This window comes from Trichosurus vulpecula, chromosome 3, assembly GCF_011100635.1.
Source record: "Trichosurus vulpecula isolate mTriVul1 chromosome 3, mTriVul1.pri, whole genome shotgun sequence".
Taxonomy (NCBI): Eukaryota; Metazoa; Chordata; class Mammalia; order Diprotodontia; family Phalangeridae; genus Trichosurus; species Trichosurus vulpecula.
Window position 1 is genome coordinate 101,945,105 of NC_050575.1, and position 26,349 is coordinate 101,971,453.

Below are 26,349 nucleotides of genomic sequence, written 5' to 3' on the forward strand. Positions count from 1 at the left end.
AGCAAAACAAACAGAAAGCCTCTTTTAGTACCTTAATCAACTAAGACACAGCTTTACTAGTTAATCTGACCGGCTTAGGTAATTAAGGGAAACAAAACAAAATTAATTTTAAAAGTTTGATTAAAATGGTCACATAGTTGAAGAAATAATATTTTTTTGGAGCCTGTTTAAGGAATGCTCACCCAAAATCTCATACAGTGTTTTGGTGTTGCTTCTCTTATTTACCTTAGTCTTTGGGTAGATGTGCGTCTGTCCCTGATTCATTTGAATATTGGGCTAAATTCCATTGAAGTGCTCATGAGCAGTCTGAAATTTGAAAGTTAATTTCAAAGCTTTGGGTTCCTTAACTGCAGCTTGTCTTGTAGGAGCCGCTTTGCATTTGAAGATGATAAAGGCTCACAAGCATCCCTTGAAGAGTAGGATTCCCATTCACTTCTGCTCTGGATCTAGGGCCAGCCACCTGGGTTGGAAATAGATGAATAAAAAGAAAGATACATAGCCAAAAAGACACAAAGAAAGAAAGAAAATTTATTATGCACTGACTGTGTTCTTTTCAGATCACTTTATGTAGATGTTTGCCTGTTTTGTCTATGCACAATTTTGGTTCATTATAGCTATTTAAGTGATATTTATCTCATATTGTTATCTTGAACTTTTCATCTGGTACATTAATTGGTCCAAAAGGGTATATTTTGTTCTCTGTTTTCATTGTTCTTAACATCTTTATGTTGGTTATAAAGGTTTCAAAAAGAATTAGTAATAGTAAATAGTAAATATGTACTTTTAGCAATAGAATAGTGGAATAGAATAGTAAAATGAGTAATAGATTAGGAAAATGTTTTTTATTACCTCTGAAAGACTTTATTTACTGTAATGTCATTGTTTTACCCGTACCTTTATTGTAGGAAATAGCCTCTTTTTCCACCTCCCATGCCATGTATGGTAGAATATTTTGGTCCTTCCTTGCCAAGGGCTAACTGCACTGTAGCCTTTTTGGCTAAGAGGACAGTAGCATCTGCCTTGTCAGAGTCTTTTGAGTTCTGTGATTCAGGTTCTCTGATGCTCGAGGATTTGTAGACTGATGGTCTTATATTGTTTAAAATTTGTAACCTGGATCTTCTGAATGAATTTTGTCTCCAGATTAGTTATTTGGAATGAGGACTGACAGATGCTTCCTTTCCCTTTGTTTTCTCTATGCTTTTCTTGCTAAGGTAGGGGCATTCAGAGAAAGTATCTTGTTACCTGAAGTTTCAGAGACTGTGTGTTCAGGAGGTTTTATTGTTGTTTTTGTTGTTAGATAGATACTCTTGAGAGATAAGAGTCTGCTACTTAGAGGCATCGATGAAAATTATCTAGGACACATAGCACAGGTCCTTGGTCCCAGCATGACCTTCACCATGCTCATCGGCTCAGTAAAGGACTTGGCCTGGAGAATAGTGATGGCCGGTTAAATCACTCATCTTTCGCTTGGTAAGGATCACTTTCAGGTGACTCATATATGACACCTGACAAAGGGACCAAGAAAGAGTTTGGGCACCGAGTGCACATTTTAAAAAATCCTCTCAGGTGATACTTCTGAAAACATAGACTGAGGATAGATTTGCATATTATTTATAGTACTTAGCAATTTCTGCATACGGTAGTAAATCCTTTATAGAATTGGAGAACTGGATTTCAAACTAGTTACTTATCAGAAATATAGGAGTATGGCAAATCTTTTTTTTTTTAAAGTCTTGAAGGTGTTTTTAAAAACGGTTTTTGAATGGTTCTTTTGAATAGTGCAGTGTTAGATGGGAGTTAAAACAAATGTCATCTCATATTTATTTGTCTGTAAATCTTTGTAGAAGCCTTCCAGTTTCAAACTGTAAGTAATCACAAAAATATTTCTCACTGCTATTTTGTCTGTTTTAGAATATCGTGGGCAATGCCAGGCCTAAAGAAAAAGATAACGAAAGCCTTTCATCTCCTGATAACCGAGAGAAGTTTAAAGAACAGAGAAAAGCACCTGGTCATGCTAAGAAAGACAAAGATGACAAGACTTTAAAGGCTGAAAAGAGACCCAGGCAGCCTGACAGAGAAGGAAAGTTAGTCAGTCCTGAAAAAGGGAAGGGGTCTGAAAAAGGTCTACCGAAGAATGAGAAAGAAGACAAGGAGAACATTTCAGAAAATGATAGGGAATATGCTGGGGATACCCAGGCAGACAAGAAGCCTGAGCATGACATTGTGAAGAACACACAGGAAAATCTAAGGGAGCCCAAAAGAAAGCGAGGTCGGCCCCCTTCCATACCTCAGTCTGGTGAGTTCTGAAGAGCATGTGTGTGGTTGCAGAAACTTCAGTGTCACTTTTTCTGTAGGAAATGGTCTGTTTGTTGTAGGTGAAGTGCAGTTGTAGTGACAATGACACAATTATCACTGGCTTGGAAAAGTTGTTCTGTAATGTCTCTGTGGTCATAAATGTGCAAATAGAGTTGAATTGTGCTGTTGTCCTTAAGCAGTGACATCAGCAAGTCAACAAATTTTTTATTTTTTTACAATTTACATGCACAGTTGCATCTGGAACTGCAGTGATAGTTATGCAGAAGAAACTTTCATGCAGACATAAACTGTTTCAGCAAACCCAGATGTTTTTGCTTGTGCATATTTGAGTAATTTCATTTATGTTACCTTATTAGCAACTCCTGAAAGGAAACTCATACTAAGTCAATTATTTATCAAGTAGAAGAGTTTCACAATTAATTCAAAACAATGTAAATACAATAGGAAAAGTTACCCATATGGGTCAGGATACATTGAACAACGGGTGTTTAAAGATGTACTAGAGCTAGGAAGGAGGAGTGGCATGAGCTTAGTATTCCAGGAGCAGTTTTCAAAAGATAGTTTGGAAGACTATAGAAAGAGTATTTAATCAATCCTTAAGTTGTGTCTCTTTGTTCCTAGACAGAGGGTAATGTGCTATAGCAGAAAAGGACATTAAAACAGAAGTCAGGAAAACTGGGTTTGAGTTATAGCCCAAAACTTGCTGTGTGTGAACTTCCTGGACCTCAGTTTTCCCCCTCTGTAATATGATAGGGTGAATTAGATGATCTCTAAGGTCCCATCCAGCTTTATAATAGTCTGTTCTGTGTGACAGTATTCTCTGATCCAGTATACAAATTATATTAAGTAAAATTTTGTTACAACAAGAGATTATTCAGATTGTTTTGTTGCCTTGGAATTTGTTGTAGTAAAAATTGCTTAAATGAGTTCTGTTCAGTGGGGTTTGGGAAATCCTTGGGTTAAATATATTTTTGGTTGTAATGGATGTAATCTGTGTTTGACTTTGGAATGTATTTTTGTATACCATTTTAAATAATGGTATGTTGTGTAGACCTATATATGCTCAAGATATTCACAAATCTAAAAAAAAAATTCACACTATGAAATGCTGAAGAACCAGGAATTATCTAGTTCTTCCATTCTGTTTCCTTGTATCCTACTTTATATGAGAGAAAGGGTGGGGAGGGGGAAAGGGGAAGAGAAGGAGGCTGAGAGGGACAAGGTACAGGCTTTGATGGGTGAAAATCAGCTTTAGATGCAATTCCACCCCCTCCCCCCCCCAAAGCTAGATGTCTTCTTGCCTCTTAGCTTTCTTGAGTAGGTGGAAATAGTTAAGTATTTTTGCTTAGAAACAAACAGTAGTATCAATAACAGGTTGCTAAATTATGCCAGTAAGAATTAAGAATAAAGAGAGCAAGGAATAATGAAAAATTCTTTGTCAAGAATAATGAAAGTATAGAGTATGTTATAGAAAGTAGAGATTATACTATGACAGCAAATTCATTTGAGCTTTGTGGAATTGTTTGTGGGATCCCATATGAAAATATACTTATATTTCTTATTTTTATACCAGGTAACTTTAAGTTATCTGATTTTCCAGGTAGAGTTTGAAGGCCATAATCATGTAAAAGAGTTTAGGAATTAGACTTTATGGTGGTGTCTGTACAACATTCTTATTGTCTACTTATCAGTCAGTCATTTCACTAAGAGTTCCTAGAACCTAGAAGACCTTGGGAAGTACCCTGGTAAAGTGGAAAGAGCCTTGACTTTGGGGTCAGCGGTTCAAATCACAACTCTAATACATTCTACCTGTGTTACCATGGGCAAGTCATTCCTGGGTTTTTCTCATCCCTAAAATGAAGAGTTAGGATTAGATAGCTTCTGAGCGAAGGCTGTTCCAGCTCTAGATCTGTGATACTGAAGGATAGGAGAAATGGCTTTTTAAAAATAACTACATTAAGTCAGATATTAATTTAGTTGGTTATGATAACACTTTGACACTTTTTAAAGGAAGTTTATTGTTTTGACATGTTTGAACTCCAAGGTTTAGAGGAATATGAGTGTGAGTTGAGGTAATGAAGGTTGAGTTAAAAGGTTTGTAATAGGGGTAAAATATAAAAGAGAAGTGAAAAATATATGCTGCTTTATATTGGTTGTTTGCAATGTGTCAGCAGCTCTTTTAAGGATAATAACATGATGAATATCTCCTGCTTTCATAAGAGGCAATGGTGAAGAAACAAGAAAAATTGGACTTTCTTTACTTAGATAAGGCAAACAAATTAGCTGGTTATGAGATAATTTTCATCAAGAGATGTATGTCCTTGAATGTGCATTTTTAAAAATTTGCATTGATTTTGTAGAACCAAATTCCCAAACTTTGCAACCAATAACATTGGAATTAAGACGCCGGAAAATATCAAAAGGACCTGAAATCCCATTGAAGCGCCCCAGGCTTGAAAAAAATTCATGTGAGTATTTTGTGTGTGCACGAGAGAGAATCTTTAGTTTGGTTGATTAGAGCAAGGTTTTGCTGAAGCTTAACTGACAACTTTTATCTTGCATTACTTAGTTGTCTTGCACATTTGAAGCTATTTCACAGTAGGACATAGGGCTAGGCTAATGCAAACCCTTAACTGATATTAGAAAAACAAACATTTAACTATATGCTATTTTGAGGGTGGGTTTAATAGCATTGTATTTGTATACAAAGGATAGTACATTTGATTTTGAATGTACCATGATATAAGTTTAATGACTTGTCAATTATTTTAGTCTCTCATTCTGAGCAAAATGCTGTATAAACCACATTATTGACTTTGGAAATTGTAACATAGAATTTGAGACTCTTGGGGAGTCTCCAAATAGACCTTAAGAGCTAGGATTTGTGAATGACCCCCCCCCCGCATTACATGTATTTTCAGCTCATAGAATCTTATATAAGTAAAATTTTCCTTTGGCAACAAGACTACATCCTTTTAAAAAGTATAATAAATAAATAAAAGGAAAATGTTTCCTTTTGTGTACTGGAGTAAGATTCCATAAGCCTTTCTATGAGATACTGAATAAGCAGTTAATCCAGCCCAGAAAGTCAGTCTTAGCTTTGGTATTTCTATGTTAAAATTAATCACAACTGACTACAACTCTATTAATGGATTTTAGCTCAGGAAAAGCCAAAAACCTACCCAGAAAATAATGACAAAGACTTGACCAGAAGACGATCGTCAAGGCTTTCTAATAGTGGAAGCCATGAGATCCTAGGTGCAGACTTGGTCATATCAAATGTGGTTGATAGTGCTCCTTCAGAAGATAGTCTGCTTCTTGCCAAGGAATCAGAGGAAGGTGAGTACCTGTCTTTCTGTCCTGTACCAGTTTGCTGCTCTTCTGGTGGCTAATATGTATAAATTAGGGAAATGGACTTTATTATTTATTAAGGTATGTATATGCTTTAAACAAATAAGAAATCCTCTTGAAATCAAATTATTCAGTGTGTTGCGGTGATTTCCTGACACGTTATTCTTTACTAAATCGGTTGATGGATTTTCCAAATGTTATAGTCAGGTTTTGTTATCCTTATGGTAAGAGTTTCAGAAAGTTGGTTTAGATATACATTATTGATGTGATTCTGCCAGTCTGTAAAACAAACTAAGATTGCATTTCCTATTCTTTATTCTTCTACATTTTCACCCTCAGTGACTCCATTTCTTGCTTTAGTTAGCTCTTCCTTTGGTTCCATTTAGGAATGATGTCAATCCTAAATGTGTATTTACTTAATTTCAGCTTTGGTGTTTAGCAACTTAATGCACATTGTGAAAGTTAATCTTTGTTAGAAAGTATCTGGCTGTCCTGATCATGTGTTGTTGTACAGCTGTCTATTTCATGATTTTTGTGTAGTTTTTTGACTAGCAAATGTATGGTTGCCAAGCTTCCATTTTTTTCTTTTAGGTCAGTTAGAATCTCCTGTCCAGTCTGATAAAAGCTCATCTGAACTAACAAACCAGTCCTTTGTGGATGGATTGGAGACTGCAGCATTTGATTTGAATTGCAATTCAATGGAAGACAAAGCTGTAGACGCTGAACTATCCTCTCCACTTGATGAACTGAAAGAGATTTCTGCTGTAACAGGTTCAGATTTAGCCCTAACAAATATAAGACTATTATTTGTGATGAGTTACTGATAAGAGCTTTCTCATGATTATTTTCTAATAGTACATATTTCTTTGCTTTTGCTTTGATTGTTTAATTAAACAGATTTTGTTTAACTTCTAATAATGAATTTTCTCTTTTTGCATAATATATTTAAAAGTTGCAAACAGTTTGCATGTGATGGGTTTTGCTTTCAATAGTGATTGCAATTCAACAGCTTAATGAACATACAAATTTTTGTTTGGGTATGAAACCAAAATATTTCTTTCCCTCTACACCCTTCCTTCTCCCAAATGTTGAAATATATTGGACAAAGCTTTTTGAATTATGTCTTTGTGTGTTGTGTGAAGGTTAAACCGTTGAAACAGAAAGAAAAATGTTAGTGTAAATTTGAGCGTATCTTGAACATATTACCCCAGATCCTACTGGGCAACCCACTTTTTCAGCAGAACCCAACCTGGATTGTAGTAGAGTTAATACTACTCAAATGGAAAAATTCAAGGGAAAATATGTGGTAGTGGGTCCATCCCTACCTCAGTTTATTCCATCTAGAACCTAACTATGAACTGAGTTCCTGAGATGCTTTTGACTGTACCTATTGAGCCAATGAAAAGGATCTTGTGAGAAATATTTTTGCCCTCTGGACTTTTTCAACACAGTTTGAGCTCTTCTGACTCCAGGGCATTGAATGTGTGTGCTCTCTCTCTCTGTCTCTGTCTGTCTGTTTCTCTCTCTCACATATGTACACACACCCCCACACCCCCACACCCCCTTTCTTTTTTCCTCTCCTTCTTGCTCCACTTCTCCCTCTCCCTTTTCCTCTCTCTCCCTCTCCCTTTTCTACTCCATCCTTCCCTTTCTCCCTCTCTACCCCCTGCTTTCCCTGACCTCCTTCAGGTCCCAGCTAAAATCCCACCTTCTGTAGGAAGCCTCACCTGATTTCCTCTTAATTTTAGTGCCTTCCCACTGTTGATTATTTCCAATTTATCCAGTGTATAGTTTGTTTTTATATAGTTGTTTGCATGTTATATTCACCATTAGAGTGCAAGCTCCTCAAGGGCAGGGGCTATCTTTTAACTCTCTTTGCTTTTTTTTTGGAGGGGGGAGAAGGCAGGGCAATTGCAATTAAGTGACTTGCCCAAGCACATAGCTAGTAAGTGTGTCAAGTGTCTGACGCTAGATTTGAACTCAAGTCCTCCTGAGTCCAGGGCCAGTGCTCTACTCACTGCGCCGCCTCGCTGCTCCTTTTAACTTTGTTTGTATCCTCAATACTTGGCACAGTGCCTGGCACGTTTTTGTTATTGTTCAGTCATGTCCGACTTGTGTTTTGTTAACAAAGATACTAGAGTGGTTTCCTTCTCCAGCTTATTTTACAGATGAGGAACTGAGGCAAACTGTTAAGTGACTTGCCCAGAGTCACACAACTAGTAAGTGTCTGAGGCTGGATTTGAGCTCAGATCTTCCTGACTCCAGGTCCAGTGCTCTATCCACTGTGCCAAAACAACAAATTTTGAGAGATATTTTGGTGTAACAAGTTTTGAGGGCCTTATACTTCTTGTACTTAATACAAGACCTTTATAGCTGCTTAATCAATTTTTATTGACAGATTGACTGTAGCAGAGAATTTCACAAATGGACCTGGGTGCATAGTTTAAAAATAAATCTGATAGAGTCTTTGGTAGATTGTCTAGTTTGCTGGTAGAGGAAGTACTCAAGTGACCTTTTTGAGGTGGACACTAGAAAACAAAGGAAGGCTGGGTGCGGCTATGATCCCACAACTGGGGAGTAATAAGTTTAAAAAAAAGTGAGTAGATATTGAGAGGTTCTCATAACAACATAGCTGTCTGTGCATTTATAATACTGTTAGACCCTGGATTATGAAATTAGGTTATTTAACGTAACTTTAATATGCTTGTCTTTCAAACACAAGATAGTGTTTTGTACGAAATGTAATTTTCATTTCAAAATGCATTTTCATAATGTTGAATAAGTATATGTGGGCCAGTTCTGTTTTTTTTCCCCCAAAAAGTTTAATTTCAAATATTAAGAAAAATGTAACTCTTCAGTGGAATTTTATTTTATATAGACAGTGAAGTGAAATCTAGTTTTTAAAAAAAATACAAATTTTGAAAGTTGTTTTGGTGTAACAAGTTTTAAGGGCCTTAGACTTCTTATACTTAGTACATTTTTCAGGCCTTCATAGCTACTGTATAACTTGTATAAATGTGATTTCATAGTAACTGCTTGAAAAGATTGACTTATCCCCATTGTTTACTATGTTGAGTCAATGTGGTGCAGTAGGTTTGGAATCAGAGGAGGGGTTTGAAACTTGCTTCTGCTGCTTACTCCCATTGTAACATTGGGCATGGTTTTTTTTTTTAAACTTTTAGAACTCAGTTCCCTCAGCTATAAATTGGAGGGGGCTGAATTAGATGTTAAATTTATCAGTAATCATTTAATAAGTAGTTACTATATTCCAGGTACTGAACGAGACTGGGAATACAAATACAAAGGTGAGAAGTCCCTGGTCTTATGAGGCTTATCTTCTACTGGGGGATACAACATGTCCACAGAATATAAATATAGGATATATGCAAAATAAATAAAAGTGATAGGTGAGGTTAATCAATGTGTCTCACAACTGGGGTAGACAAAAAAGGACTCTTTTAAGAGGTAGCAATTGAGCTAAACCTTGAAGGGAGCTTCTCAGAAGCAGAGTGTAGGAGGTAGAACATACCAGAATTGGGGTGCAGGCCGTGCAAGGCATGGAGGCTGGATAGAGACTATTTGGTGTGGGGGACAATAACTAGACCAGTTTCGCTGGAGCACAGAGTATGTAAGGGAGAGTAATGTGTAGTTAGCCTGGAATGATAGGCCGGAGCCAGATTGTGAAGGGCTTTGAATGCCCAACAGAGGAGCTTCCTTTTCATCCTAGAGCCTTTGGGGAACCACTGAAGCTTTTCAAGCAGAGGGGTGATGTGGTTTGACCTCTGCTTTAGCAGTGTCAATTTGACAGGTACGTGGAGGATGGAGTAGAAAGCAAAGAAATTGGATACAAGGAGGCCAAAGTAGTAGTAGACTATTGCAGCAGTCTGGGTGAGGAAAGCTTGAACTAGGTTCATTGAACTAGAATTGGAGAGGAGGTGGATTTGAGAGATGTTGTGTTGATAGAATTCCATAAAACTTGGCAACTGATTGGATATAGGTGGTAAGAGGAAAAAGTTGAGAATGACTCCCTTAGGTTGGGCACCCATAACGGTGGGGCATAAGAAGGACATGGTGCATTTTAGCTGCCTTTGGGATATCCAGGTTGAAATGTCCAGTAGATGATTGGAGATGAGGGACTAGACTTCAGAAGAGAGAAAAGAGCTAGTTCTTTATCTCCTAGTTTCCTTTTGGCTTTGAATCTTTCAAAGCTGTCTTGGGCAGAGATAGATCTTACTGTGAGGGATAGGTCTCTTATTTACTCTTGGATTTTATTCTACTCAGCTGGAGGGATAGTCCGAGGTTTTCTGTTTGCATCAGAGCTTTCTGCTTATCATGTCCAAATAATTGAGTTAACTACTTATTGACATTTTTGGGGGGGAGGCATTAAGAGCAGGTGGGCCACTTAATTAATTTCCGTTTTGAACAAACCTGGACATGTTTCCCTATTTAGCTCACATTGCTTGTACTTCTATATTTGTTGTGCTTTGTTAAGCGTTTTATAAAATGTAGTTGGAAAAATGGTCCCCATTTGTAAATAACTTAAAGTCTGGTTATGGACAATGTAATTTGTGATAGATTTTAAAAAATGAAAAGACATGGATAGAGCAGACTTATTTTAAATAAGTATTGCCTTTATACTTTAGGGTCTACCCTGTCACCATTCCTTTAGTTATTTCAATATTACTTGGGTTTATGAAGATGACCAAAGATAGCTTGGGTTAGAGGAAATTAAGATAATAACATCTTATTTACCACTAATATTTTGATGTTTTCTATTGCTCAGAGCCTTAGGTTTTGGACTCCTTTGCTTTAGTAATAGTAATTTATTTACACTTGTGTTTACTGGAGTATGCAGAGTCCTGGCCATTTATACATAGATATAGATAACACACTAGAGGCACTGTAGTTATTAGACTCCAGCCTCTAACAGGTTCACTCTTGATCTGGTCAGACAGGCAGACATCTGTTCTAGACAGCTTTGTTACGGTCTAGTCTTCTCAGAAAGGGTTGCTGATAATGGGAGCATAACTCCTACAGCATTCCCTAACAACCCTTCTCACAGGTGTTGGCAAGAAGGAGGGGGCAACTACTCCTCTGTCTTGATGGGGTTGCTCTAGATAAGCACAGCTTGTGCACTCCCCTAAATCCCCTCCAGCCTTGATGGGGGCCAGTCAAGGCACACACAGATTCCCCATGCTTTCCCCATCTATTCCCCACTCACTGTCTAGTGCCCACTTGCTTTATAGGGCAACAGATAAAGAAGGCATCTTGCCAACATTAAGCTCACAGGTTAACTTTAGCAGTATCGTCATTCTGTGCAAGCGTAGTAAATATCAAATTATGTCACCCCATGTCTCACGGAGCAGCCTCAGTAGGACTGCCTATCACCATGATTCTAGGAATTACTATCTAGGATCCTTGGGGCTATTCTGGGAGTTATTATCTAACACTTGGAAACTAGACATTGCCATGGCCGTGGATCCTGAGAAACTGAATTGTAAGAAGGATAACAAAATCCTCCTTAGATACAGTAGGCTAGATGGTCTGGGTGCAAGTTTTAGAAAATCACTTAAACCACTCAAAATCAACTGATATAATTTGAGCTAATTTGAAAGAGGACTTAGATAATAGAACTGTCAGGTTACTTGTGGCTTGACTTAAGAGGAATAAACAAAATAGTTAATACATTAGAATTTTCTAGTAAGCCAGTCTGGTTTTTAGAGCTACTGAAAGTTGTGTTCCATTTTGGGCAAGAGTTTGTGTTGTTTTGCTTAATTCATGTTGGAGTTAGTATCCTAAGTAGTCATTCATCCATTCTTCTCATAGATGGTTAGCTAAAATTGGGGAAGATACAGTTGGTTCATAAAATTGGGGGAGATCCAGATGGTTCATCACAAGATAGGTATCCTATCTACACTTGAACAAGATTCCATACACTTGATCTAATGGATGTAGGTTAGATCAGCAAAGGAGGTTGGTGGACACCTTGTGGAAAGATAAATTACAAAGGGCGGCTTGATTGCTTCCACTGTTCTTTTTAGAATGTTAAATGAAAGGCCTTTGGTAAATTGGGTAGATTTTATTTGGAAGATTTATGGGAAAACTTGGGCAAGCATTCTGTAGCATAAGAAATGTGTGGATCTTTTGCAATTCATACCATTCAAGTAAGTACCCAAATAGATGAGATTACAGATCCATTGAAATATTGATAATAAGTCTTGAGAAATATGTTTAGGTTAAGTAAGAAGAAAAACTGATAGACATTGAAAAATCGTTAGTTTCCATTATTAAGAAGGAAGTCATACAGAAATGTAGAAGGACAGAACTGAAGAGAAGCAGAACTGAAGGGAAACAGAGTTGAAAAGCAGACATTAAGAAGACATTGAGGCAGCAGACATCAAGAGGGCATTGAAGAGCAGACAGTGAGAGAGCCAGCATCAACAGAGCTGCAGAAGAGAGTGCTGAGTGGAGAGTTTTCACATCATTAAAAGAACTGGTTGGGGAAGAGACTTTGAGACATGCTCCAACTTTAAATCATTGGAATCTATAAGGCCCATAGGTTTATTTCCAAAGAGGAGATGTCCCTACATTCGTGGTTTCCTAAAGCAGGAAGATAGACAAAGGTCTTCATTCTTAATCTCATGCAAACTCTGTTCCTGACACAGACATGCCACAATCATGTAATTACAATATTTATTAATGAGAATAGCCTTTTGCAAATGCACTATTACAAATATTAATGCCTTACTACAAATACATTTTGACATTTCTGTTAACCTTTTTTCTAATTACTGAATTGCTCTAGCATTTGGTGAACATACATATAATTTTGTCTCCTAGATTTAAACATAAAAAGAACCATAGAGGTCATCCAGTGTAGTTCCCTCATTTTTACAGACAAGTAAAATGAAACCCAGAAAGTACAAGTGACTTGTCCGATATCACATGGAACTGGAATTCAAGCCAAGATATGTGTAATCTAAATTCAACATTATTTCCACCAGAGTACCTTAGAGAACAATGCCTTTTTCCTTCATGTAATTCTTGATGCGTTGTGCTCTAATTAACATCATGGTTGTAACTCTTGATTTTGATTATACTGAAGCACAATAACTTTTCTTCCAGCTACTAACTTTGGGTCTATAACTCAGAGTTAGAGATTTTTAGAGTTGGAAGGGACCATAGCTTCCAGCTAGGTCAGGGATTATGTCATAAACTTTTGTGTCATAAGCCCCTTTGAAGTCCCTTCACCCTTCTGGTGAAGCCTAAACTCATCTCAGAATTATGTATTTACAAGGTAGCCTAGCCATACCAGATCTAAAATTATGTTATAAAGCAGCAATCATCAAAACTACTTGGTACTGGGGGGGGGGGGGGGGGGCGGGTGGAGCCAAGATGGCAGCTGAAAAGTGGGGACTAGCATGAGCTCCCCGCCGAGTCCCTCCAAAAAACCTATAAAAATTGGCTCTCAACCAATTCTAGAACTGCAGAACCCACAAAAGAGCAGAAGGAAGCAGGGATCCAGCCCAGGACAGCCTGGATGGTCTCTGGGTGGGGTCTATCCCGCACAGAATTGGGAGCTGGGAGCGGAGCGGAGCAGAGCCCAACGTGGGCGGTGCGGACCAACCAGACCAGAAGCCAGGCGGAGCGGGCCCTATCGCCCTGAATCAGTGAGCTGCAGCAGTTACCAGACTTCTCAACCCACAAACACCAAAGACAACAGAGAAGGTTAGTGGGAAAAGCTGCGGGAGTGGAAGGAGGTCTTGGTTCGGCTACCGCCCCGGGGGCGGCGGAGGTGGGGCAGCTACAGAAGTACAGCTGCAGTTGCTTCTGCCCCAGGCCCACCTGGTGGGAGGAATTAAGTGGCGGATCAGAGCAGGAGTGCAGAGGCTGCTGAAGATCTAAGTCCAGTCCGGGTTGGGGGTTCTTGGGGAAGGAGGAGTGCTGATGTGGCAGAGATGGTGCATCCCCCCCCAAGCTTGGAACATAGTTCTCTTACCTCCACAAGCAGTCATACCCTGCTGAAAAACTCAAGGGTCAAGTTAGTTGGTTGGGAATATGGCCAGGTAGCGAAAATGCACCCAGATTCAGTCTCAGACTTTGGAATCTTACTTTGGTGACAAAGAAGACCAAAACATACAGCCAGAAGAAGTCAACAAAGTCAAAGAGCCTACAACAAAAGCCTCCAAGAAAAACATGAACTGGTCTCAGGCCATGGAAGAGCTCAAAAAGGATTTGGAAAAGCAAGTTAGAGAAGTAGAGGAAAAATTAGGAAGAGAAATGAGAAGGATGCGAGAAAACCATGAAAAACAAGTCAATGACTTGCTAAAGGAGACCCAAAAAAATACTGAAGAAAACGACACCTTAAAAAATAGACTAACTCAAATGGCAAAAGAGCTCCAAAAAGCCAATGAGGAGAAGAAAGCCTTGAAAGGCAGAATTAGCCAAATGGAAGAAAATACTACCTTAAAAATTAGATTGGAGCAAGTGGAAGCTAGTGACTTTATGAGAAATCAGGATATTATAAAACAGAACCAAAGAAATGAAAAAATGGAAGACAATGTAAAATATCTCATTGGAAAAACCACTGACCTGGAAAGTAGATCCAGGAGAGATAATTTAAAAATTATTGGACTACCTGAAAGCCATGATCAAAAAAAGAGCCTAGATATCATCTTTCAAAAAATCATCAAGAACTGCCCTGATATTCTAGAGCCACAGGGCAAAATAGAAATGGAAAGAATCCACAGATCGCCTCCTCAAATAGATCCCAAAAAGAAATCTCCTAGGAATATTGTCGCCAAATTCCAGAGCTCCCAGGTCAAGGAGAAAATACTGCAAGCAGCCAGAAAGAAACAATTTGAGTATTGTGGAAACATAATCAGAATAATCCAAGATTAGCAGCTTCTATATTAAGAGATCAAAGGGCTTGGAATATGATATTCCGGAGGTCAGTAGAGCTAGGATTACAACCAACCCAGCAAAACTGAGTATCATGCTCCAAGGCAAAATATGGATTTTCAATAAAATAGAGGACTTTGAAGCTTTCTCAGTGAAAAGAACAGAGCTGAATAGAAAATTTGACTTTCAAACACAAGAATCAAGAGAAGCATGAAAAGGTAATCAAGAAAAAGAAATTGCAAGGGACTTACTAAAGTTGAGCTGTTTTGTTTACATTCCTACATGGAAAGATGATGTGTATGATTCATGAGACCTCAGTATTAGGGTAGCTGAAGGGAATATTCATATATATATATGTGTGTGTGTGTGTGTGTGTGTGTGTGTTTATGTATATATGTATATGTGAGTGTGTATGTATGTGTATATGTATGTCTATCTATCTATCTATATATATATATATATATATATATATATATATATATAGAGCGAGAGAGAGAGAGAGAGGGAGGGCACTGGGTGAGTTGAAGATGAAGGGAAGATATCTAAAAGAAATAAAATCAAATTAAGGGATGAGAGAGGAATATATTGAGAGAGGGAGATAGGGAGAGATAGAATGGGGTAAATTATCTCGCATAAAAGTGGCAAGAAAAAGCAGTTCTGTAGGAAGGGAAGAGAAGTCAGGTGAGGGGGAATGAGTGAATCTTGCTCTCATCAGATTTGACCTGGGGAGGGAGTACCATACATACTCAATTGGGTAACTTACCCCACAGGATAAAAGGAGGAAGAAGAAGATAAAAAAAGGGGGGATGATAGAAGGGAGGGCAGATGGGGGTGGAGGTAATCAAAAACAAACACTTTCGAACAGGGACAGGGTCAAGGGAGAAAATTCAGTAAAGGGGGATAGGTTAGGAAGGAGCAAAATATAGTGAGTCTTTCACAACATGAGTATTGTGGAAGGGTTATACATAATGATATGCATGTGGCCTATGTTGAATTGCTTGCCTTCTTAGGGAGGGTGGGTGGGAAGGGAAGAGGGGAGAGAATTTGGAACTCAAAGTTTTAAAAACAGATGTTCAAAAACCAAAAAAAAAAAGTTTTTGCATGCAACTAGAAAATAAGATACACAGGCAATGGGGCATAGAAATTTATCTTGCCCTACAAGAAAGAGAGGGAAAAGGGGATGGGAGGGGAGTGGGGTGACAGAAGGGAGGGCTGACTGGGGAACAGGGCAACCAGAATATACACCATCTTGGACTGGGGGGGGGAGGGTAGAAATGGGGAGAAAATTTGTAATTCAAATTCTTGTGAAAATCAATGCTGAAAACTAAATATATTAAATTTAAAAAATAAAATAAAAAAAAAAGAAGGAAGTCATAGGGCTATTTTTTTCCTATTATATAGTGGTCAGCAGTAGTCTCAAGGAAGTTTTCTTGTCCCTGTCACTTTTGAGATATGGTTAAGGATTCATACGTTGGCCAGAATTTGTTAGCCAGTGAATGAACTGGTGTAACTCACATTGCAGATGTTAATCATATATATGTTTTAATATGTTTAATCGTATGTATATAAACCATATCTGCCATAAACTTAGTATTTTTCTTTATAAAGTAAAAATTTTATTGATACCTTCTATTTTTGTATCTTGTCATATTTTTTCAGAGCAAAAAGTTAAACCTTGTTTCTTAGGGCCTGGTTTGAGCTCAATTTTCTGGATGCTTATTACATTCTGGGTATTTCACAGGATATAAGCATTGATGAGCACCTAGGTTTCCTTTTTAAAAAAAAATTAGTATTTTTTTCCCCAATTACATATAAAAACAGTTTTTAACCTTCGCTTTTTGCAGTTTTGAGTTCCAAATTCTCTCTCACCCTCCCTTCCCCTTCCCCCCATCAAGAAGGCATTCAGATTGATAAAAGTTATACATGTGCAATCATGCAAAACATATTTCCACATTAATCATGTTGTGAAAGGGAAACGCAGACCAAAAAAACCCCAACAAGAAGAAAAATAAAAAAAGTTAAAAAAAAAACCAACCAAAACCCAGTATGCTTCAATCTTTGTTCAGATTCTATCGGTTCTCTCTCTGGAGGGGTGGATGTCATTTTTCATCATAGGTCCTTCAGAATTATCTTAGCTCTTTGTATTGCTGAGGATAGGTAAGTCATTCGCAGTTGTTTGTTGTACAATATTGCTGTTACTGCGTACAATGTTCTCCTGCTTCTGCTCGCTTCACTTTGCTTCAGTTCGTGTAAGTCTTTACAGGGTTTTCTAAAGGCATTCTGCTCATCATTTTTTATAGCATAATAGTATTTCATCACAATCATATACCACAGCTTGTTCAGCCATTCCCTAATTGATGGACATCCTCTCAATTTCCAGTTCTTTGCCACCAGAGAAAAGAGCTGCTATAAATATTTTCGTATAAATAGATTCTTTTCTTTAATCTCTCTGGGATACAGACCTAGTAGTGGTATTGCTTGATCAAAAGATATTCACAGATTCATAGCCCTTTTGGCATAGTTCCAAATTGCTTTCCAGAATGGTTGGATCAGTTTACAATGCCATGAACTGGAGCACCTGGGTTTTCTTATTAGGGAATTAGTCTTGTTAGGGAATATAAATTTTCCAGACCAAAAAAAAACTAATACAGGGTGGAATGTGGCCCATGTCAGAGAAGAGGTGCATTCTTTCACTTGGTCCTCGGTGATCCTGGTGGGATGGTATAAATAATACCTCATTTGACAGGTGAGGGAAATGGAGGCCAGTGAGGTGAAATGATGTGCTTGGAGTTACAAAGTTGGGAAGTGGCAGAGTTTGGATGAGAATATAGGTCTCCTGAATCTCGGTGCATGCCTGAAACAAAACAAAGCTTCCTTCCCTTTTAACTTCTTGGACCGTGTTCTGTCCTTGAGCAACTGCAGAATTTTCTGGTAACTTTCTTATTGCTTTCCTAGGTAGGCAGCTAGTTCCAAATGGCTTTGTGTAGCTTTATTAACAGTTCAGTAAGTTTGAGGAGCATCATGACATCCTGAAGAATGAGAGGGGGTATTTGGAACCTTGTCCTCATTGATGTGACAAAGCAAGCTACCTCTCTGTTTTTGCAATAGTAGCTCTGTCATTGAATTTCCTTTATACAGGGTGTTCCAAAAGTCATAGTGTATTTTTAAATTTTAACAGCCCTGTATTTTCACATATATGCAGCTAATAGTTTTCAGTTTTTTCATTTGCAGTGATTGATTGGATTTTTTTCCTGTATGAATTTATCTTTAAGGAAGACAAAAACTTGTCTGCTTCAATCTAAAATGCTGTGTCCTTAGATAGCTTTATTGTAGCACTGATGGAAATGTTTTTTTTTTTACCTCTGATGGGTGTAACCAGCATTGCATTAGGCTACTCAGTCTCATTCAACACTTGGTCTTAGCAGGCCTTCTTCATTTCCTGTACTCCCAGGAATGCTATATATATAGTAAGTAGTTATTTCTCTGTGTATAGTACTTTCTTATAACACTAGCCTCAAGGCTGAATTGACTTTTTTTTAAAAAAAAGTAAATTATTTATTTTTGGTTTTCAGCATTTTTAAGATTTTGAGTCCTAAATTTTTCCCCCTTCCTTCCCCTCCTCAAGACAGCATTCAATCTGATATAGGCTATGCATGTACAATCATATTAAACATATTTGCGTATTGCATGTTGTAAAAAAAAAGTCAGAACAAAAGAGAAAAACGACAAGGAAGAAAAAACAAAAACAAAAAAGAGAGGCAGTAGTATGCTTTGATCTGCATTCGGACTCCATAGTTCTTTCTCAGGATGTAGATGGCCCATTTTCCATCATGAGTCTTTTGGAGTTGTCTTAGTCATTGCATTGGGGAGAAGAGCTAAGTCTATCAAAATTATTCATCACGCAACGTTGCTATTACTGTGTACAATGTTCTCCTGGATCTACTTATTTCACTAAGCATCAGTTCAGTAAGTCTTTATAGGTTTTTCTGAAGACATCCTGCTCATCATTTCTTATGGAATAGTATTCCATTGCATTCATGTACCACAACTTGTTCAAAGACTGAATTGTCTTGTCTTTGCTGTGTTAAGTTTGAGTTGAAGATACTCAATTCAACAAACATAAGTGATTAATATGTCCAGAACACTGTGGCATATGGCAAAGATAAGTAAGACATTCTCTTTGATTCACTGAGCTTTTGATGGGAGGGAAGATACATCTTCAAGAAATACAAAGCATATTGTTATATATCCATAAGAAGTACAAAATTTTATGAGAATTTAGGGAATGGATTTTTTTTCTTGGACTGATAGAGGAGACAGCTTTTGAAAGCTGAATATATGAAGGAAATACTGCGGATTATGCCTTATTTTTCCAGTTGTAACTTATTTTGGACAATTTGACATCCCAAACTAATGAACAATGATAAGTACAAAACAGTTGCTTAATAAAAAGACTTAATAGTCTTATTATATATTTTAACATAATATTATTTCAGTGACATCTACAATGTGTCTTTGTGAACCCAGCCATTCTGTATTTGGTAAAATCTCTTTTTGCAGCTTGGTGGCCATTGAATTTTCTCCACTTTTATGAAGAAACCAGACTGGAGAGGCAGTAAAGTATTTTAGAATAGAGCATTGAACTGGTAGTCGAGTGATGTGAGGTTCAGTTTTTGACTGTACCTCTAACTGTCTGTGACATCTCAGTCTCCTGTGTTACAAACATGGAATATAGTCTCCAATTCTTAAACACCATGTGGTTTCTATAGTCAGCACTTCAGTTAAATTACAAAGTAGATGATCTCTAAAGTCTTTTTTAGCTTTCAGATGTTATGATTTCTATTGATTATTATTGTCATTCTCCACTCTAGCTCTATCCAGGCCAGTCCTATATTATTCCTTTACCTAGCCCTAGTTTTGGCCTTAGTCTTCCTTACTTTATCTCATCTCTGATTTCTGAAGAGCACCACTTAGTTTTTGTTCCTTCTTTGTTCTTGCACCAAGCATTCCATAATACTGTTTTTTAAAAAATTATTTTTTCAAATGAAGATCTTCTCTCTCCCACCTCCTCCATACCCCCAATATGGAAAACAATAAAAGCAAAACTCACCATTACAAATATGTATAGTAAAGCAAAACAAATTCCTGTGTTGGCTATGTTGTGTGTGTGTGTGTGTGTGTGTGTGTGTGTGTGTGTCTGTCTGTCTGTCTCAGTATACACTTCGTCTATCACCTCTCTATCAGGAGGAGGGTAGCCTATTTCATCTGGCATTTAGGAAAAAATACTTAAAAATTATAACTGAGGCCATTAATTCACGGCTTAGTATTACATAGTCCAAACAATGTTGATTTCTGCTATTATAATTCTCTTTTTCTTGTATGTTTTTTTTTTTAACTTATTCCCTCTTGGTTCTTCCTCCCATTTGACAACACCTTTTTAGTTTTTACTGGCTTATCATACATACAACATTCCCCTAAATGTTGTTTCCTAGTTTTTGTCCTCCTCCCTTATATCACTAGATTATTCTTTCTCATAAGTTTATGGTCAGTAAAGTATGTTTTCAATTATTGTGCATAGTTTTAAAGTTTTTTTATGCACTACTACTATACTATACTACTACTACTATAAAAACTATCAGTTTTTATAAAGGTGCTATGCACAGCTGAGAAGTGTTTCTTTCCATTCTCATTCAGTAATTAGAGATCTGCGATAACTAACTTTCCTAAAATTCTATTCATGTCCTTAACTTCTTTCTTGTTCACCTTTTTCTTAGATTTGTGTAGGTCTGAAAAGGGTACATTGATGTACTCCTCTATTACAGTTTTACTGGCTATTTTTCTCTATAATTAGATTAACTTTTTCTATAAATATTTAGATACCATTCCTATTTATTTATATTAAATGTTGATATCAATTATTTATGATACCTTTAAGTGTAATTTATTTTCCCTCTTTTTATTTTTTAATGGCTATTTTTATTATTGCATTGTCTAAGATCATGATTTCTCCTCTTCTTTTTTTGAGTTTGCATGAAGCATAAAATGCTTTTTTTTACAAATCTCTTATTTTGAAGAAAGCACTTTGTAACCTTTTTCAGTGTATTTTTATAGGTAACTATTTTTCCAATTAACCTTGTTTAATTATTAATCTACCTCTCCCAGTACTTGTGACCTTCACAACCCCAGCTGAACAAATCAAGAAACAAAAAAACTAAGTCCCTCAAAGCTGTATATTTTGGCAAAATAAATTCTACAGTAGCTACGTCTGAAAAGTATGCCTCCCTTTGCATTTTATCTTTGTCAGCTGTCTTGTTAGGACACGATTGGCATGGTTCCTCTTCATTCTCTTGAGCTTAGTTTATCATTTCATTGATCAGAGTTCTGAAGTTTTCAAAGTTGTTTTTCTCAACAGTGTTATCATTATATAGAGATTGTTCTCCTAATTCTGTTTACTTCACTCTGCATCAGTTATTGAAGTCTTTCCAGTTTCTTCTGAAGCTATATGTTTCATCATTTTTTAATGGCACAATAATATTCCATTATGTTCATGTGTCCCAATTTGTTCAGCCATTCACCAGTGGGAAGACACCCCTTTAGTTTCCAGTTTTTGACTACCGCAAAAATTACTGCTATAAATATTTTTGGATATCAAGGTCCTTTTCCTTATTCTTTTATTTTGAGGAGAAGAAGCCAATAGTGGTATAGCTGGGACAAAGAGTATAGATGATTTGTTAACACATCGATTTTTGGCTGTCTCTCCAACTGATGAATATCTATTTTGTTTTTAGTTCTTTGTTGCTATAAAAGTGTTGCTGTGTATGTTTTGGTGTGTGTGAGATGGTTTTGTCTCTCTTTATCCTTCTTGGGACATATGCCCAACAGTGAGATCTCAGGATTGAAGGGTTAGTACATTTTGGTCTTTGAAGTGGTACTATCTTAAAAATCGTTCTCGTAGGTGGGAGATGGCTACTTTAGGAGAGCCCAAGGAAGCATTTCCTCGGATCCTTAGGTCAGTCAGTGCTTTCTCCATGGGCAGTGCCTTTTTGTTTTGTCAATTTAAGATAATATAAAGTGTTAACTGTCATGGCTGCTTATTTTCAGAGGCTGAGCCGTACTCAGTTTGTAGTTAGTTTAGAAAAGCCAGTTTTGCTTTTTTTTTAATCCACAAGTTTTTGCTTTTTGTGGGAAGTATTGAATCATTCAACAACATTTATTAAGTGCATGCTGTGTGCCCAACACTACTCTTAGGAAGTGATATGGACACATAATAGCTATCCTGCCATGAAAAAAGCTACTCTGCCGTGTGGAAACGTGTATGTTCAGTTGAATACAAAGGAAATGTACATGTAACATGTTTGTGGAGGGTACTAACAACTGAAATCATCAGGAAATGCCTCCTGAAGGAGAATGTTTTTTTAAGGAGTCCAGGAGTTTCAAGAATCAGATGTGAGGAGGGGTACAACCAAAGGCCTGGAGGCAGGAGATGGAATGTAGTGAAGGGAGAATAGTACGTAGGCCCATGTGGCTGCAGAGAGGAGTGTGTTGAGGCGACTCATGAGGATTCAGCCTGGCAAGATAGCCCATTCTTCAAATATCAGACAGCCACGTGACACTTAACTGTGTATGTTCATGGAGCTGGAAACTAGAGTATACTACTATTTATTTAATAATTCAGTCAAGTAGCACTGTAACTTCAATTTAAGCATTCCTGTGACTTGAGTAATTAGTCATAACACAGTGTCCCCTGTCTCTATAATATTCCATCTTTACATAGTATTAGGATACTGTTTCCAGAACCAAAAAGAGAGAAAGTCTTGTGTTCTTCTTCCCATGTAACACTCTCTTAAGGCATGCTGGGGGGATGGTTTTATTATAATGTTTATTTAGATTTTTTTTCCCCCAAGGCAATGTTGTATTTAAATACTTCAGTTTTTACTGGAAGGCAGTAATGTAAAAGATGAATTTTCCTAATGATTCTACTTTTCCTTGTGATCTTAAGACTTGTTTTTTCAGGGAGCCTTAATCCTAAATTTTCTTTGTTTTTGTTACTGTTATTTGCTTAGACCAGACCATAAAGGAATAGCTCATCCCCAGAGCTTATGTATTTTAGCAGTCAGTTACTGCTGGCAAGATATAGTGTTAATAAAAGGTTTGTTATGTCTTAAGCAAAATGAAATTATTCTTTTATTCCCTTTCTTTCTTCTTGTATTCCTTCTTTATACTAATTTGTATGTTCTTTTAGCATTTTATGGATTGGTCTGGCTCTTGTTCTGTGCCTAACATTGAACATGTTTGGAGCCTCCTGTTCTTGGTGAAGGTGAACTAAAACAGTTTGAACATTACAACAGTATTCTCTGCCTTTTAATGTATTTATTGTTGTGGTGTGTATTGGGACTGCTTTGTAAATGATAATGAGTTTCTCTGATTTTGGGTGTCATTACCAATTTGAACATTACAAGATTGTTCTCTGCCTTTTAGTGTATTTATTGTTATGGCATGTGTTGGGACTGCTTAATAAGTGGTATTGACAGCAGTTTCTCTGTGACCTTGGGTGTCATTCCTGTACTGTTCAGGTCAATAACAAATAGTACTGAATTTCGGCTGTGTGTAGCTTTGCTCTTATCCCTACACTAATCAATTTGCTAACTGAATATTCCAAGCTGAGTTTTTTCTTTGGAAAAGCACTTATTTGTTCCTTTTTTTCCCAATCATCTCAGTATTTAATTTGGAGTGAATTGCTCTTTAGTTGCTAATTTTGTCCTGGGGAGAAAGATGGAAAACAATTTTTAGGTATTCTTTTCTTAGATTTTGTCTTTTAAACAAACCTCTACCGGGCTGTGATAACTATTTAAAGAAAAGCTTTCGTCTTTTAAATTATAATTATACTGTTCACATATGATCTAGTATTAGCTTTGAACCACTTAGAAGTAAAAAATATTCAAAAGAAAGATTTAGATGGAGAACTTTTAATTTTAGTGAATTTGTGTTTAGAAAAGGAAGTACTAGAATTGCCAGAAACTTAATTGAACTCACTGTTAAAAAAAGAAGGAAATCTTTTCATTTAGGGGAGAGAGTGTGTGAGTGAGTAAGAGGGGTGTGTGTGTGTGTGTGTGTGTGTGTGTGTGTGTGTGTGTGTGTAGAGAGAGAAGAGGGTCAGCTCAGTGGCACAGTGGATAGAGCACTGGGCCTAGAGTCAGGAAGACCTGATTTCAAATTCAGCCTCAGATGCTTAGTAGCTGTGTGACCCTGGGCAAGTCATCTACTCTGTTTGTCTCAGTTTCCTCAGTTGTAAAATGGGAATAATGAAGCTCAAATGAGATAGTATTTGTAAAAAGTTCCTAGTATAGTGCTTTGTACATAGTAGGTGCTATATAAATACTTATCCCTGCCCTCCTCTCAGATTGTTAGTAAAAAGACAGTTTTGTATATTCTTTGCCAAGATAATCTGTCTAGTATATTTAACATGTATAAGATGCTTCCTCTTCTTGAAAAGGTTATGTATTAAATAAAGTTCTAAACATTTTATGAATTATGAATTATTCCTAGTATTTTGTATTTATTATCATAAATTCATAGTCTTACATTTACATTTTTTGAAATTTAAATCATTTTACTCATATGTATTTGGTGAAACATTTTTTGCTATTTCTTAATGTTAGTTTAGTAATGCCAGATCATTTCACTTTAGTTTTATTTTAATACAGAAATAGTAGCTCCCAATCATTTGTGAAACATTCTACTGTTTCCTAATTCAGATGAATCAGATTGTTTATTTTTTCTATTTCACATATAGTTCCACAGTCTTAGAAACTCAGTACCAAAACTTAAGCTTTATTTAACTTTCCTTTAGTAGAGAACTTTTTGAAATTTCTTAGTTCGCAAACATTGTCTTTTAATTAGTCTACCAAAGGGCTGCTGAGTCCATCCATCTCACCCCAGAGTCAGAGTGATGGTAACTCCTGGCCTGGATCATCATTAAGAAATAGATTAGGTTCAGCTTCTCTTTAATTCTTCCATTCTTGTAGTCCCTTTCCTCCTTCACTCTGGCCTCTAGTCCTTCAATGCCCGGCTGACACCCACCCTCCATCCTCCACCCTCCCCCCCCTTTCCTCCATGGTTACATCTGGCTGAAGGGCTCCTTCAAAAGTGCAGGCTGATCTGTTGTTTCACAGTTACGCATGCCTAGTGTTGCACATCAAATGATGTTTTTTTGCATGCATGTTTTGTGTTTTGTCTGTCAGATGCTAACTAATGAATATAGGATAAGCAACAGGGATCTTTGTTTTTATTCTTACAGTAACAAATACTTTTAAGAGAGATGAATTTGTTACTTCAAAAGCTCCTACTGTCGACCTAGACCACAAGTTTAGATGTACATTCATGGACTGTTTAAAATTCTTCCGCAAAGCTAAACTCCTGCACTATCACATGAAATATTTCCATGGAGTGGAGAAGACGCCAGAACCTGAGGAGAATTCAGTAAAGAGGCACGTCCAAACAAGAGGTTCTTTAGCTTCTGAAAAGTCCAGTCAAGATGGGCTAACCAGAAAGCGGATCACCTCTAGTTCCTTGCGTAAGTATCGTGGTACCATATTGGTTATCGGAGGGTTCCTGTTACCCATGCCTGTTTCTCTTATTGATTACCAGGGCAATGACCGCTGTGGCCTGTTGAAAGCATTGCCTTTGGAAGCAAGAGGCCAAAGTTCTCTTCTGTTCTCTGCTTCCTGTTTGGGCTTCTCTCAGTTAAGACATCTGTGAAATGGACAGCCTATCTGACCTACTTGAATGAGACTGAAATCCTGGATAATCTCCAGTTCTGGGATCTATGATTTAGATAATTTGGTTAACTAAATTATTTAAATAATTTTAAAAGCCCTGGAGCTTTCTGTAACCTGTGCTTTGCTCCTTCCACAAATATATTAAATTTTTCATTGAGAAATCCCCTGTCAACCTTATATTAAACCTTTCTGCAGCCTGGGTAAGTGCTTTGCAAGCTAGCACAGTGCCTAACAATACATGTGCTTAGTCAATTAGGTGCATTTTTATTTTTTGAAAATCCCTCATGAAGCACTACCTACATGACTCTATGTAATCTTTGCTGAAAAGAGTGTCTTCTCTGCCTCCATCATCTTTTCAGATGCTACAAGGATTCTTAGGATGAGGAATGATATAGCAGTGATCTCAGTCCTGCTCAGATTTCATATACTGTTTTACTAAGGTATCCTATTGGGACTTTATTTCACTGGAATTGCTATAGACAAAATTCTCTGACAATATTGTTTTATTTGAAGTGAGTTACCAACTCTTCTGAGAGTTCTCTAGTCAATATTTCTATTTATATTTTAGCATAGAGGACTCAATTATGGTTCCCTGCCAGCCTGTGCAAGTTAACAGAACCTTCTGGAATAGCCCAGGTAGTACCTGCTGCGGGGAGGGTCTTGTGAGCCTCTTGGGGCGGCCCTTCCTCAGCTGCTTTTCTTTGGCCTTACCCTCTTCCTTTTCCCACAACTTTTCTCTTGTTTACTTCGCCTCCTCTAATCTCCATCCTTTGAGTTAGGTCAAATCAACCTCTGTAACTGTTGCTGGGGTCTTGTGGTCCTAACAGAATTTCTAAACACCTTATCTTGGACATGTAAGCACTTAGGATAGTGTTCAGTTTGGTAGCATTTTCTGACTTTTTGCTTTAAAGTTATTTAAATTTGATTAAAGATGGCCTTAGATTTATTTCTGTCTTTTATCATTATTGTAAGCTGATAAATTCACTCAGAAATAAGTACATAT

General features: G+C 37.2%; 1 protein-coding gene across 1 annotated transcript in view; it reads left to right on the forward strand.

Annotated features, from left to right (window-relative positions):
* Window positions 1–26,349, forward strand: part of PHF20 (PHD finger protein 20) — a 116,591-nt gene that overhangs the window by 41,566 nt on the left and 48,676 nt on the right. The window contains exons 6-10 of the mRNA XM_036748888.1: window positions 1,912–2,296; window positions 4,677–4,784; window positions 5,476–5,655; window positions 6,259–6,438; window positions 24,866–25,141. Coding sequence (XP_036604783.1) covers window positions 1,912–2,296; window positions 4,677–4,784; window positions 5,476–5,655; window positions 6,259–6,438; window positions 24,866–25,141 — 1,129 coding nt within the window. The remainder of the gene's footprint in view (window positions 1–1,911; window positions 2,297–4,676; window positions 4,785–5,475; window positions 5,656–6,258; window positions 6,439–24,865; window positions 25,142–26,349) is intronic.